Raw genomic sequence first — 16,357 nt, 5'->3', positions numbered from 1 at the left:
AACTGATTATCAATTAATCTTATTAGCTACCAAGAGGACCTCATGGACCTATAGCTTGAAACTCCAACGATACATGAATAATTAATTAAACTTTTTAATTAAATTATTCACCATCAGTTAACTGTCGAACACTTCACTAAAGACCGACAGCTGCACTCTTCGCGCTACAGATATATTTTGTGTCCATCCATAACCAATCGACAGTATGATAACCTTTCACAACTCGTAAGTATAGCTAGGTCAAATTACCGTTTTGCCTCTGTAGACTAACTCCTTAAGTACCACGGATCCCTCTAATGAACAATAAATCATAGTCCAACTATGACTAAACCCCTCTCGGGCCAGAAGAGGGTGTGGCGCCACATTGTTCAAGACCCGGAATTAGCCTTTAAGGGAGCAATTTATCTACTCACCCTTGCCTTAAGGAATGAGTGAATTCCATCTTGTGTAGTTGTGTTCCCAGCTCCTCAATCAGACGAATCTCCAAAATGGTAGGCTTGTTGAGTCAGGGATCTGACCACTCTCACCCATACAAATCAAAGGACCGCTTTCATAGGCAGGAGTTCACAACTCACTCAGGATTCAGGTCATGTTACCTATGGTCATCATGGTGAAATGTAAGTCTCTATTATGAACGGTGTTATGTAATGAGACTAAACATTTCATGATCCGGTCTTATACAAACTCTTTTGTATAGAATGTCTTCGCTCACATGTCTATACATGAATGATCAGGATCAGATCACTTGTAACACTTTACAATAATTGTAACACCTACAAAGCGTGTCATAGTTGTAGTATCACCAGGATAAGGTATCCAACCTTATCCATCTACTACAGACCATTTAGGTTATCACTTAAACATGATCCACTCGTATGTCTCTACATACACGTTTAAGTTACAAAGATAACCTTGGATGTCAGTTTATTGGTTTGTGGTTAATGCAACTAAAATATCACATATTTTATAGACAATGAATAAAATATCATATATTTTATTAAATACACAATGAGTTTGTTCAATAATATTTACAAACTATACGAGATTTAGGGCATCAACCCCAACAGTCATGGTGTGATCTGTAGTTGAACTCTACTAGATACGCGGGGTGCTTCGGTAAACAGGAGTAAGCCTGGCTAAGGGTTAGACAGATGAAAGATTATTTGAGGGGAAACTATAAGGGAAAATAACTATCTCCATTGGTATAAGACAATTTAGGGTGGTTCGAAAAGCAAAGCTATGAGAGTTTATGTCCAAAGTAGACAATATCATACTATAGTTGGAGGGTTGTTGTCCTACAAAATCAATAATTTGATCTCATATTAACCGAATAAATGTTTAATTATGTGATGGGAATAATAGTGAATAAAATTCAAACTATCATCTCAAAAGATAGAAAAGGTTGTTTACAAATTAAAAAAAAATGAATCAATTTATTTATAAGTATAGTAAAATGTCACTATTTATCTGTAAACAATGACAGTTTATATAATTAAAAATATTGTCAACAATTTTACTATTTAAAATAATTATTTAATCGGAAAAACTAAATAAGTATAATGTTTTGAAAAAAGAAACCCTGAAAATACGGAAGATATTATTTTATATTCGAGTTTTTTGTTTATTTAAAGAATAAAGAAAATAATTTATGCGTCAGGAGTGACGATTTCGTGAATAATGAATCAGTAAAGCAAAGGAAAAAAAGGTAACAAATTTACTAATAATGTCGTTTCACCAATAGGAAGACGGAATTTGGTATATACTCAACGACGTCGTATGATTCTTCCAATACGTCGCCCATTGAGTAATTTTGATCTTTCAGGCAAAATCTTTCAAGGCCGTATCCTGATAATTGATAAGGGTCAAGCCCAGTATCATCGCCTCTCCGCCACCGCTTCCTTTCCGATTCCGGCCGCCGCCTCCGCCTTCTCCTTCTTCGTATGTTCGTGAGGAAGCAGCGTCTCAAGAATCGACTTGCATAGTTCTGTTCTGTTGATAGATTTGCCATTCTTTTTGCCGATGGCTGAAGTGCGGCTTTGATCGAGGGCCTTGAGATTGCTCGAATCTTCGTCCGATTGCAGGTTCTTTTCTATTCTGGGTTCTGAATTTCTTCTTAGTGGTTTTGAAGATTGTTTTAATTTGTTGTAATGGGATCTTTCTTGGGTCGTTGGTCTAGGTTTGTTCGGAAAAGTTAGTTTCTGATTTTCACAGGGGAATTTGGATTTCGTGAACAACTTGGGGAGTTTTTGTTCTAGTTTGTGGATAATTAGAGCAAAGATTAACAATGGATAAAATTGAAGCTTAGGGATTTTTTTTTTTTTTTTTTTTAAAAAAAAATTAGGGTATGTGGAATTTTTTAGGCTTTTGTAGTGAAAGAAGTTAAACTTTTTTTTTTTTGGTTCATTGACAGGAGGAGAGATGCTTCGATGGGTTTCTTGAATTTGAGATTTGTTTTTAGCTGTGAGGTTAGAATGAAAGGAAAGATTGGGTGTAGATGCTAATGGGAAATAACGCAGGAGAAGATATAATGGACCTCGATTTGAATCAAGAGCCTTTGGACCAATCTTATGATTCAGTGATAGGGTTAGACACCATACTGAATGACCTTGAAACTGCTCATGGACGCATTGAAGAACGCATTCGGCAACTTGAAGCCGTTACAACGAGGGCTACACGGCGACAGAGATGGCGACATGCCCCGACTGTAACTGAACCTGCTGACACTGCAGCAGCTTATGTTCACCTTGAAAGACATGATACTGGTGATGATAGTGCTGCTGCCCAGGAAAGGACACTTCATTCGGGGAAAACTAGTAAACAGAATGGCTCTCATTTGGTAGCCAAAGCATTGGGGATGGATCCAGAGCCTAGGACCACTGGAAACAAGATGGGAAGTTTTTATGATTGTAATATATGCTTGGATGTTGCCAAGGATCCAATATTGACATGTTGTGGTCACTTATTTTGTTGGTCTTGCTTTTATCAGTTATCTTATGTTCATTCAAATGCCAAGGAGTGTCCTGAATGTCAAGGTGAAGTTACAGACACAAGCATCATTCCAATATATGGCCATGGGAACGGTAATCGTGCCCATAAGTCAAAACCGAATGATTCTGGTTTGAAGGTTCCTCCCAGGCCACGTGCACAAAGGATTGAGAGTACGAGGCAGCAAATTTTATTCCGAGGGGCATCATCTTCTCTCATTGAAGAAAGGATTCAGCAGATTAGCAACATGATTGGTGCAATGGGGGAGCAATCTCGGTCGCAGAATTTTGATGTTTCACATGGAAGGATTGAGAGGACTAATTTGTTGGGCCGAAGGCGTCGTGCCTCCCAAGTATTACCTGTTCCTGAGAATGAGAGCAATCAGCAAAGTCGATCCCTTCAAGTTTCTAGGTTGCTGTTGCAAGGTGCTGCCTCATTTTCATCTCTTTCATCTGCTTTGAATTCTGCAATGGATTCTGCTGAAAGATTAGTTGAGGACCTTGAGACATACATTCACAATCATAGTGCAACCAGAAGCCGCCCACACTCAATTCCTAATAATCCTAACAATGGAGACCCCTTGTCCGGTATTGCTGCAACTGTGCAATCGGATGGTATAATTCCAGATCCTGTTGGTGGAATCACCTTTCTGGTTCCCCAGTTTGAATCATCTTCTAGAAGTATGGATATTGCTACGAGTCTAGAAAACCAGACCAATAGTGCATCTGAATTTGACCGAATAATACTCCCATCTCCATCAACCAGAAGGAGGAGTGAGTTACCACGACGGTCAGATATAGACAATGAAATTTTACAGGAGCGAAGGAGGAGGAGATTGGGATGATTGTATTGATAATGAAGTTCTTTCTCATATGAGCTATTTATTTACTTCATCACTTTTCTTTTTTAAGTTATTGAATGTTCTTCAACCTTGGGATGATCCTTGCTGGTGTGAAATCCCATATAAATAACAGCTCTAAGAAGTTTGATGGTCCATTCTCTGATAAGGTATCGGAAGATTATGAAGAGGAGCAATCTTGTCGGCTTTCCAGCTGCATTGCACTTCTATAATGTGGCGAACTGGTTGCTGCAAAAGCGCGCGTCGAATTTGTTCCTCCATTGAAGATGAATATTTGATTTTGGTATTGCTACGTCGGTCAAATAGCAGTTGATGTAATGGTAAGCATCTGTAATATATACACACCATCTGCAAGTCCCTCCCCTCCCCCTCCCCCCCCCATTGAATCTGGTATCCAAAATTTCTCATGGTCTAGATAGATAGATTGTACTGGTGTTGGAAATTTCTGAAATCAATCTGTAGCTTTTCTTCTGCAATTCTTTCATTGGAGAGAAGAGTTGTGTTTCGAGGAAAAACCTTTGGATTTGCATCTTCTTTATCGACTTCTATGACCCTATTATATTGTTTTTTGCATTATCATGACATACTAATGGTTAGGCAACACTTTGTTTGTTACTTCTCTTCAGACGAAAGGACTGATCAAAGCATGTCTACATAGAATTTGGTAATTTCTGCCCTTTCATATTGTTTCTTCAGGGGTGGTTGGAGCAAGGAGTTGGGAAGTAGAAAGTTGTGAACTCCTCCACTCTTTATTTGGTCCAAGGAGTTCGTGAGTCCACAATTAAAAAAAATCAAGTTTATGCCTTACTAATTTCTTACACTAAGCGCTCTAGGAATTCACAACTCCCAAGACTTCATAATCCCATGGAATTCATAACTATACTCCTTTCCACACCTTGTCACAGTTTATCATTTCACATAAGGGTTGCTTATATGCTTACAAGTGCATCACTTGTCAATCTTGTAGCAATTTCTGGAAAGAGCGAGAGGAGGAAGGAGGGGAGGTGGAAGTTGAAATCTCTTTTATTTATTGTGGATAGAATACTTTCATATTTAATTTTGCAAAGTTAGTTATCAGAGTGGTTTGGGTGAGAAGTTAGTACATTAGATCCTCTGATAAGAAGAATTGACCTTACTTTTAGTTCTTCTTAGTTAACCTTGTACATTAAATGTTGATGTGTCATGTTGGTTCGTTCCATCAATCGTTGATCTTATTCTAACTTGGTCATACTGTAATATTTTAGTTTAGTCGTGTAATGAATAGATGTGTAGTTTGTAAGGACAGGATATAGAGAAGTTTTTCAATGGTGGCGTTTCAGTTTCCAGACTGAATCTTTAGCATAGCATCCACATAAAAGGTTGTAAACAGAAAAGAAGCAACCAAAACTCCACTGCAGTCTATGCTTTCTCTTTCTGAGTAACCATCCACATATTTTGACCATTTTCTTGTGTACCTGAAAATTTTGGCGATTATTAAAGATACTCTGTATTATTTTTTCTATCAGTTTCACTATGATAATCATTGCAATGTATATCTTCGAAACTAAGTAGATTTCTTTTTGATTGACTAGAAAATACTAGAAAATAATAAATTGTCAGTTGTAAATTTTGTTTCTCTATAGATAAAATAATATTGACCTTTTCAAATCCATCAATTAGGTTTGCAAAACCTAATATTGTATTGACTTTTGTTTCTAACATTGTCAATTTGGAAAAATATTTTTTACTTATAAGTATTACATAGATCTTCTTTACTCATTTTTTAGTCACCCAAAATATGAAAATTATCCAAGTTTCATTAAAAGAAAATAGTTACAATAAGAAAAATAACATTTGGAATACACAAGGGTTAACATCTACTAGGAGGAAAAAAAATATTAAATGTAGATATTTTCAAAGTCAAAGGAAATAGTTGATGTTTCATCAATTTTGCCGATTTTGTCTTCAGTAAATTCAAATTAGTCACATCTAAATTTGTCATATGAGATAGATCAAATATATCACTATTCTGGTATGCAAATTTTGTTTCCATATTTTTCTCTTTTTTCTTCAGGAATGCTTGATAAAAATCAACTAAGTGTTTTGACGTACGACAGGTACGTGACCAATGTTAAGTTATTTTGCATCGGAAACATTTATTTTCAACACTTTTTAAACTCTTATCTTGTGGAGTTTTTCTTTTGTGATATTTCTTTTGAAATTTGAATGATTAGAACGACCACCACGAAAATAATAATTATTTCTTCCTCTGTTATGGTCATGACCTCGACGACGACCATGACTTCGACCACGATTATTATTAAAATTCACAACATTCACTTCAGTGAATGGTGTTGTCCCAATTTATCGAGATTCATGATTTTTCATTAATAACTCGTTGTTTTGTTTAGCCACGAGAAGACATGAAATTAGTTCAAAATATTGTTTAAAACTCCTATCTTGATATTACTGCAGGAGAATATTTGAGACATAAAATATAGAAAATGTCTTCTCTAATATATCAGGATCAGTAATTTTCTCTCCACATAACAACAGTTTCGAACCGATTTTAAATAATGCAAAATTGTAATCACTTACTAATTTGAAATCTTATAGCCTCACGTGCATCCACTCATAACAAGCTTTAGGAATAATAACTGTTTTTTTATGATCATATCTCTTTCAATTTTTTCTACAAGATACGAGAATCTTTTATTGTAAGATACTCTATTTTCAATCCCTCGTGGAGATGACGACGAAGGAAAATCATAACTTTTGCTTTGTCTTGATTGGATGTTGTATTTCCTTATTTAATAGTCTCTCTTGTTGAGTTTTATGCCCTAAAACTCGTAGATAGTTAATGTAATTAAATGACCCTTATTAACAAATAGTTATTAATGTTTTTCTCAATAAGTGTTATTGATGTTTTATTTAGTTTTTTCTTATTAATTCTAAAATCCAATAAACTAACATCCTGGGCTGTCTTATGAGTCTTGAACTGTTTGTAGAGACATATAGGGATAGTGTTAAAGATACAGTCTAAAGGGTCTATAGTATAGGGGTAAGGTTGGTATCTTATCCTGGTAACATTATGAATGCGACCCACTTTGTATTTGATAAAAACGCAGTGATCCAACGTGTTCATGTAGGAGACACGCGAGTGAGGGTATCCTAGACAATGAGTTTGCACAAGATCGGACCGCAAAATAATAACCACTAGATGTAACTCCGTTGACTAGTTAAGTCTTTATTTCAATAGGATGACCTAGGAACCTCAGTCTTACTCTTGAGTATATTATGAACTCCTGTTCATGAGGGAATTCCCTTTGATTTGTATGGGTGAGAGTGGCAAGTTCGCCAACTCAATATGCCTACCACTTTGGGATAAGACCGAGTGGGCAACTGGGAACATAATCATACAAGATGGATTTCACTCCTTCCCAACTTCAAGGTAAGTAGAGGAGTATTCCCTTAAGTGGTATCATCGGGACTTGAATAAAGGGTCCTACCCTCTCGGGCTCTACCTTCTCACTAGCCTAAGAGGGATTTCTATTTAATGGTTGGACCATAAACATGTAGTTCATTAGATGAGCACTAGTACTTAAGGATACAGAGGTAACCCAGGGGTAAAATAGTAATTTGACCCAGCTGGTGTTACAAAAACTCGTGAATAACTAACTTGCTATTATTAGTCTTTATCCGTGGACACAGAAATATATATGTAGTAAGAAGAGTGCAGTTGTGGGTCTTTAGTAGAGTGTACTCACAATTAACGAATATTGATTGGTTAATGAGTTTAGCCAATTAATCTCACATCGTTGGAGCTTTTGATCTGCAGGTCCATTAGGTCCTTTTTCTTAGCTTGTAAAGTGTATTGAGGTAATTTGTCATTAAAATAAATTTGAAATGTTCAAATTTAGAATTGGGAATTTTTTAATATATATTGATAAATTTTAATATAAAATTTAATTTTAGACTTTATTATTAATTTTGGATATGATTCAAAATTAATAAATTAGAAAACGAAATATTTGAAAGGAGTTCAAACATTAATTTAATATGAATAAAATTCATATTGAAAACTATAGGTTAAAAATAATGTGCATTGGATGTGCATTAAAACTATAGGTTAAATGAGAGAAATATATTTGAATATGATTCAAATGAGAAATTTAAATTAAATATGTGATATTTAATTGGATGATTAATTAATTATTTATTTTGTTTAATTGAGTTTTTGAATTTAATTAAATTCATTAAATCAAAACTATAGGTTAAAATTAATTCACATTAAATGCGCATTAACACTATAGGTTATGTGGGAGAGAACTATTTAAATATGATTTAAATAGTTATTTGTTTTTATTTATTTAATTTGATTTAATAGATAGTTTTATTTAATTTCAAATAAAATGCAATTCCCCGCGTAGGTGAGTTACTTGAGACGTAGGATGAATCTCACGTCTCCTCACTTTCACACACTCTCTCATTCTCTCTATATCAAAAACAAAAGAAAAAAAACAATGAAAATCAATTTGATCGATGAGAAAATTCTCTGCATTTTTTCTTCTTTTTTCCTCCCAATTCCAAAAAAAAAAAAAAAAAAAAAAAAAAGTGAATCCCACAATTCTCATCTTCTCAATTTCTCTACAAGAATAGGGAGGACTCCAAGTGGTGGTGTCCATTCCAAATTCGTCCGAATTCCAAGAAATTTCCAAAAGCTCTGTAATGTAAGGTTTTTTTTACCTATATAATTAGGTTTTTGGGAATTGCATGCTTAATTTATTTTTCCTGTTTTACTCCAATGCAAAATTGTTCTATTTTATTTAGCTTTAGATTTACAATTTTGATATGAATGTAAAGGCCCTTGTGTTTTTTTTGACATTATTGTTGTAAATGATTTCTCTAAGTCTGGATCTAGAATTAGGGTTCGTGTCGATGAAGATCGAGACCATTTTGGCAAAAAATCGCAGTTCTGCATCCCTGCACAATTTTGCAGAGAATTAGGGCTAGCAAAACGGGTTCAGTTCGACTACGGTTCAGTTGGTGGTCCGGCTCGATTGGGTTGGCTTGGTTTATAGATTGGTGTTCCGGTTTAGGCCCATTCAGGTTGGTCTGGTCCGGTTCTAGAACAACAGAAGAAATTTTAGGATAAAATTAGCTAAATTAGGTGTAATTTATTGCTTTATTTTATCCTCGGGCTAAAAATTGCAGGTTCATTTGCTATTTAAATGCTTTGTGGATGTCATTTAAATAAATTCCACCTTAGGTTAAGCATGTTCGCATTTTTTTGTATATTATAAGTGTTATAATGTATGATATGAAATACATGATTTATAATTTTAAGATTTATTTAATGTATGTGATATGTTAAATATATAAAATTAGAGAAGCTGTTTCATGACATTAATTAGAAAATATAATTAGTTATATTTATTAATGTATATGAATATGCTTGGTCGATTTTCAAAATATTATATAAGTGTTATATTTAATTGGAAATCAATATGCAATGAGCATGACATGTGAAATGCATGTAATATGGTTTAATTTTTTAATTAAAATATGATTGTTGATTAATTAAAACCATAGTGAGCATATCATAGGACTAATCATTAAAATTTGTAATAGTTATAAAAATTAATGATTAGCAACCATTAACCTATAACAAAGAGTTGCATGCAAACATAGGATCTTAAGAAAAATATTTTATTAATTTTAAATTATTTAAAATTAATCAGATCTAAGATCACTTTTCTAATTAGATTAGAATAATTACTTAGTTTCTTTTAAATCAGTTTAAATTTGACTAAGTAGAACAAATAGGATTAAGGTTATAAGGGAACTCAACCGATACAGTTCTGTCTAGATTGGAGGTATTTAAGTTGACGGTTTACGTAACACCTCCTAACTGGGAACTGGATCCTGCGTTGAATTAACTAAGGTCCTATTAGCATGAAATATCACTAGGTAAATTAAATGTTTTAATACACCTAGAACTTTAGTACAAAGACCTTATTATAAAAGTTATAAGAGGCATAGACTTAGATAGATTCATTAGTTTAAATTTAGCCAAGTACAAAAAAAATCCTAAAATAATTAGAACATTTTAGTGGGAGAAAAATGGTATATATTATATATTATTTTTAAGCTCTCACGTCCGTGAGAGTTCACATCGTGAGATCCATGTTCAGATTCGTGTCGCCCTAGGCGCGACCTCCCTTCGAAAACTGTTTGCATGGGTCAATATCAAGGTGAATAGGGGAAATGTTCATAGTAAGTGAGAGAATGACACGTGTAAACATATCTTATGGTCTCCTTCATTAGGTTGCATCTTGAGATTCTTATGATTCGTCTATACGTTGTCATAAAGCGACCGTCCCTTTGGAAGGCCTGATCATAGGTTAGAAACAACGAAAACTCCAGAAATGATAGGATTTCTTACGTTAATTTTTAACAGTTATCTTTTCTAATGGTAGCCTGTTGAAGTGTACCTCCGAAATTCAAAAATGAAAGAGTCACACTTACAGGATGAATTAAACGAGTTAATGAATCATTAACCAAACTAACGGTAGCTAAGAGCTATAGGAATAAAAGTTATTTTGGAATTAGTAATTAGCTGAGATAGTCTCAATTCAGAGGAGGGATAGCTGATCACCCTTCGGTGGTTGTTGTCCTAAACCTCTGAAGTATCGTTGCAAAAATCAAATAAATATTTTATATAGGATTCTATAATTGCTTGTTTTTTGCTTAACTGATTGGATATTTTTTATGATGGGTTAAGGCAAAGATAACTAAAACGGTCATTTGTTTGTTTATTTTTTCCAGTATGTCTTCTCAATTATCGCACTAATTAAAAATGAAAAACTAACTGAAGAGAATTATGCGACGTGAAAATCTAACTTGAATACGATTCTAGTTATAGATGATCTACAGTTTGTCTTAACTGAGGAGTGTCCTCAAGTCCCCGCTTGTAATGCACCCCTAAATGTTAGGGATGCATATGACCGTTGGACAAAGGCCAATGAAAAGAGCCGAGTCTATATCTCGACGAGTCTGTCTGACGTACTCAACAAGAAACATGAGGCCATGCTCACTGCTCGTGAGATCATGAAGTCCCTCCAGGGTATATTTGGGCAACCGTCCATTCAGATCCAGTACGAGGGCCTCAAATACGTTTATAATGCATGTATGAAGGAAAGCCAATCAGATAGAGAACATGTTCTCGATCTGATGGTCCAGTTCAACGTGGCTGAAATGAACAGGGTGGTCATTTATGAGCAAAGTCAGGTGTCTTTTATTCTGGAATCTCTCCTAAAGAGCTTTCTTCAATTCCACAGCAATGCAGTTATGAATAAAATTCAGTACACCATAACGACTCTCTTGAATGAATTATAGACTGGTAGGGACCGGTAGAAGGAGAGGTAATGTTGTCAATTCCATAAAGTTTGATAAGGGTTCATCCTCAAGAATTAAGTTTGTGCCCTCATTTTCTGGTCTTAAAAAGGTCTAAAAGAAGAAATGAAGAAAGAGGAAGGCTCACTCTGTTGGGAAGAATAAGGGAAATACCAAGGCAACCGACAAGGGCAAGTGCGTTCGCTACAATGTGGAAGGTCACTAGAAGTCGAACTGCCCAATGTACCTTGCTGAGAAGAAGAAGAAAAAGGAAAGTAAATGTGATTTACTTGTTTTAGAAACATGTTTAGTGGAAAATGACCACAATGCCTAGATACATGATATAGGAGCCACTGATCATGTTTGTTCTTCTTTACAAGGAACTAGTTTCTTTCAGCACCTTACTGAGGGTGAAATGACGTTTAAGGTTGGAAATGGAGACGTCATTTCAGCTCGTGTAGTGGGAGCTGCTAGGTTATTTTTTTGGAAATAGATTTTTATTTTAGAAAATCTATATATAGTTCCAAAAATAAAGAAGAAGAAAGTATCCACTTCCTGTTTAATTGAATAGTTGTATTCCATAAAATTTTCATATAACGAAGTGTTCATTTTGAAAAATAGTGTACATATTTATTCAAAAAAACTAGAAAACAACTTGTGTGTATTAAGACCAACCGAAATAAAAGCACTTTTAAATCATGAGATGTTTAAAACTGCTAATGCTCAAACTAAAAGGCAAAGAATTTCTCTAAGTAACAATAATACTTATCTAACGAAACGAGAGGTGGTCTATTCTTCAATCCACAAGAAAATAAAGTGTTTTTATCGACCAACACTACATTATTGGAAGAAGACCATATGAGAGATCATAAATCATGAAGCAAATTAGTATTAAATGAAGCTACAGAAGAATCAACAAGAGTTGTTGATGATAATGTTGGTCCTTCATCAAGAGTTAATGAAGGAACTAGCACTTCAAGTCAGTCTCGTCCTTCTCAATCGTTGAGAGTGCTTCGACGCAGTGAGAGGGTTTGTGGTACCTGACTGTTACTTGGGTTTAACTGAAACTCAGGTTGTCATACCAGATGATGGTGTTGAGGATCCATTGTCTTATAGGCAGGCAATGAATGATGTAGACAAGAACCAATGGATTAAAGCCATGGACCTTGAAATGGAGTCGATATACTTCAATTCAGTATGGGATCTTGTAGATCCACCTGAAAGGGTTAAACCCATAGGGTGTAAATGGATCTACAAGAGAGAGATGTGACTGAGAAGGTACAGATCTTCAAAACTAGACTCATAGCAAACTTTTCCCCCTGTTGCTATGCTTAAATCTATACAAATTCTCTTGTCTATAACCACATATTATTATTGGGTTTTATGCCTTAAAACTCGTAGATAGTGAATGTAATTAAATGATCGTCATTAAAAATAGTTATTCATGTTTTTCTCAATAAGTGTTATTGATATTTTATTTACTTTTGTCTTATTAACGCTAAAATCTAATAAACTGACATCCTAGGTTTTCTTATTAGTCTTGAACTGTCTGTAGAGACATTAGGGATCAATGTTCAAGATACAACCTAAAAGGTCTATAGTATAGGGGTAAGATTGAGTACCTTATCCTGGTAACACTATGGATATAGTCCACTTTGTGTTTGATAAAAACGACACTATGGATACGGTCCACTTTATATTTGATACAAACGCAGTGATCTAATGCGTTCATGTAAGAGACACTCGAGTTGAGTTTGCACAAGACCGGACCGTGAAATAATAACCACTAAATGTAACTTCGTTGACTAGTTAGGTTTCTATTTCAATAGGATGACCTAGGCATCTTAGTCTTACTCCTGAGTATATTATGAACTCTTGTTCATGTGAGATTGTCATTTGATTTGTATGGGTGAGAGTGTTCAGTTCGCCGACTCAATATGCTTACCATTATGAGTGTTCTCTTAAGTGGTATCTCTAGGACTTGAACAGAAGGTCCTACCTTTTCACTGGCCCGAGAGGGGTTTCTTTTAATGGTTGGACCACAAATTGTTCATTAAAAGAGCATTGGTACTTAAGGATGTAGAGATAACCTAGGGGTAAAACGGTAATTTGATCTAGCTAGTGTTACGAACACTCGTAAATGACTAACTTGTTGTTATTGGTCTATATCTGTGGACACAGAAACATATCTGTAGTGAGAAGAGTGCAGTTATGGGTCTTTAGTGGAGTATACTCATAGTTAACGAATATTGATTAATTTGGTTAATGAGTTTAGCCAATTAATTTCACATCGTTGAAGCTTCTGATTTGTAGGTTCATTAGGTCCCTTTTCTAGCTTGTAAAGGGTATTGAGGTAATTTGTCATTAAATTGAATTTGAAATGTTCAAATTCAGAATTAGGAATTTTTTAATATATGTTGATACATTTTAATATAAAGTTTAATTTCAGACTTTATTATTAATTTTGGATATGATTCAAAATTAATAAATGAGAAAACGTAATATTTGAAAAGAGTTCAAATATTAATTTAATATGAATAAGATTCATATTGAAAACTATAGGTTAAAAATAATGTGCATTTGATGCACATTAAAACTATAGATTAAAAATAATGTGCATTGGATGCACATTAAAACTATAGGTTAAATGACAGAATAATATTTGAATATGATTCAAATGAAAAACTTAAATTAAATATGTGATATTTAATTAGATGATTAATTACTTGGAGAATTAATTAATTATTTAATTTTATTAAATTAAGTTGATTAAATCCAAACTATAGGTTAAAATTAATGCATATTAGATGTGCATTAAAACTATAGGTTATATGAGAAGGAACCATTTAAATATCATTTAAATGGTTATTGTTTTTATTTATTTAATTAAATTAAATAATTAGTTTTATTTAATTAAATTAAATAAATAATTTTATTTAATCTTAATTAAATAAAATGTAACTCCCCAGTAGTCCCACGCCTCCTAACTTTCACTCTCTCTCATTCTTTCTGTATCAAAACAAAAGAAAAAAAAAGCAAAAAAGATCAATAGATCGATATTCAAATCTCTTTGCATTTTTTTGTCTTCCTTCTTCTTCCCAATTCCCAAAAAAACCAAACAAAAAAACCCACAATTCTCATCTTCTCAATTTCCCTGCAAGAATAGTGAGGACTCCAAGTGGTGGTGCCCAATCCCAATTCTTAATAGAGAAATTCTACTGTCAAAAGTTTTGCAAAGTAAGATTTCTTTCACTATATAATTATGTTTTTGAATTGCATGCTTAATCTTTTTTTTTTATTCTATTCTAATGAAAAATTGTTCTGTTTTAAATTCCAATTTTAAATACGTTTGGGTTCTGTGTTTTGGCTTACGTTGTGCCTTAGGGTTTTCATCCCTTCAATTATTACTATGAAATATGACAAATGAATTTCAAGACAGCCTTTCTGAATGGCAAAATAGATTTCAAAACAGCCTTTCTGAATGGCAATCTTGAAGAAAATATCTTTATGTCTTAGCTCGAAGGGTTTATAGCCAAAGGTCGGGAGCAAAAAGTTTGTAACCTAAATCGATCCACTTATGGGTTGAAACAAGCATCCAGATCTTGGAATATTAAGTTGATACTATGATCAAATATTTTGGCTTTGACCAAAGTGTTGATGAGCCTTATGCTTACAAGAAGATCATCAACGATAAAGTAGCTTTCTTAGTACTTTATGTGGACGATATCCTACTCATTGGGAATGATGTAGAATACCTTACTGATGTTAAAAAGTGGCTAGTAGCCAAATTTCAATTGAAAGATTTGGTAGAGGTACAATATGTTCTTGGGATCCAAATAATTAGGGATTGTAAGAACAAAACGCTGGCTATGTCTCAAGCAACTTATATTGACAAGATGTTGATTCGATATTCGATGCAAAACTCTAGGAAGGGTTTATTGCCTTTCAAGCATAGAATTCATTTGTCAAAGGAATAGTGTCCTAAGACACCTCAATAAGTTGAGGACATGAGACGCATTCCTTATGCCTCAGTTGTGTGCAGCTTAATGTATGTTAAACTCTGCACTAGGCCTGACATTTGTTATGTAGTGGGAATAGTCAGAAGGTACCAATCCAATCCAGGGTTAGACTACTGGACTGCGATTAAGAATATCCTCAATTATCTTAAGAAAACGAGGAACTATATGCTAGTATATAGAGCTAAGGATTTGATCCTTGCAGGATACACGGACTCTGATTTCTAAACTGATAAGGATTCTAGGAAATCCACGTCAAGATCAGTGATAACTTGTAGAAATACAAGTTATTTGTACCACTTCTTAGAATATGCGACAATAGATAGGAAGAAAATGCGCAAAGTTTTATAAAGATATCGCAAACACATCCACTGACTGCATTTCATAGGCAAAAGAATGTCAAAGTCTATATTTTGCAGGAAACAAGAATCATCGTATGCGATAATCCTTCAAAGAAAGATGCGAACAACGCATGTCTCGGGATTTTTGAAATCGTACAGCAGATACTCTGACGTACATCCTGATCGTTGACCATGATGCAGCGCTGACATTCTTACCCACCTCGACAAATGATAGCAACCAATCAGAGTGGGATTATCAAGGCAGAAAAGTGCATGGCTCTATAAATAGAGCCTCAGCACAGCAAAGTGACATATAGCGAGCAAGATCAGAAAACCTTACTTTTGCAAGGAACCTTCTATTCCAAAACTCTAAATCCCCATATAGAAGGCCACCGGAGAATTTACCTGAGAAGGAAGTTCACCAATCCACTCCACTAGTTGATGCTTAGTTTTATGAAGTATAAATGTGAATGATATGCGATGGTGAAATTGCATTGTGCACTCAAGTTTCCTCAGCAGAATCTAAGTATAAATTCCACTAAGTTTTCTGGTAAGTCCAGGGTCAAACACAAGGACTTGTGAAAACAGATTACATTGGTAATTTTTATGAAAGCCTTGCGGTAACCAAATAAATAATTGTTGATTTGTTATTAATTGCGTTAATGAAGAAAAATAAAAAATTGCGGCGGAGTTAGAAAGAGTTGGTAAACGGGAGATGCGATGAGTATGCGGTGAATGGGTTAAGAAGGATTTCGGCTAACACTTCTTAGAATGTGTTCATA

At 34.3% G+C, this 16,357-nt stretch overlaps 1 protein-coding gene across 1 annotated transcript; it reads left to right on the top strand.

Annotated features, from left to right (window-relative positions):
- Positions 1-1,724: 1,724 nt before the first annotated feature.
- Positions 1,725-4,359, top strand: LOC120091205 (RING/U-box superfamily protein). Its single transcript, XM_039049121.2, has 2 exons — positions 1,725-2,081; positions 2,411-4,359. Exon 2 carries the CDS (start codon positions 2,495-2,497, stop codon positions 3,827-3,829), a length of 1,335 nt encoding a protein of 444 aa, XP_038905049.1. The 5' UTR covers positions 1,725-2,081; positions 2,411-2,494; the 3' UTR covers positions 3,830-4,359.
- Positions 4,360-16,357: the final 11,998 nt, after the last annotated feature.

The sequence above is a fragment of the Benincasa hispida genome, chromosome 11, assembly GCF_027475165.1.
Source record: "Benincasa hispida cultivar pf3 chromosome 11, pf3_genome.v1.1, whole genome shotgun sequence".
In the NCBI taxonomy this organism is placed as follows: domain Eukaryota; kingdom Viridiplantae; phylum Streptophyta; class Magnoliopsida; order Cucurbitales; family Cucurbitaceae; genus Benincasa; species Benincasa hispida.
Note: the sequence above shows the minus strand (reverse complement) of the source record. Positions and strands in the feature narration are given on the sequence as shown.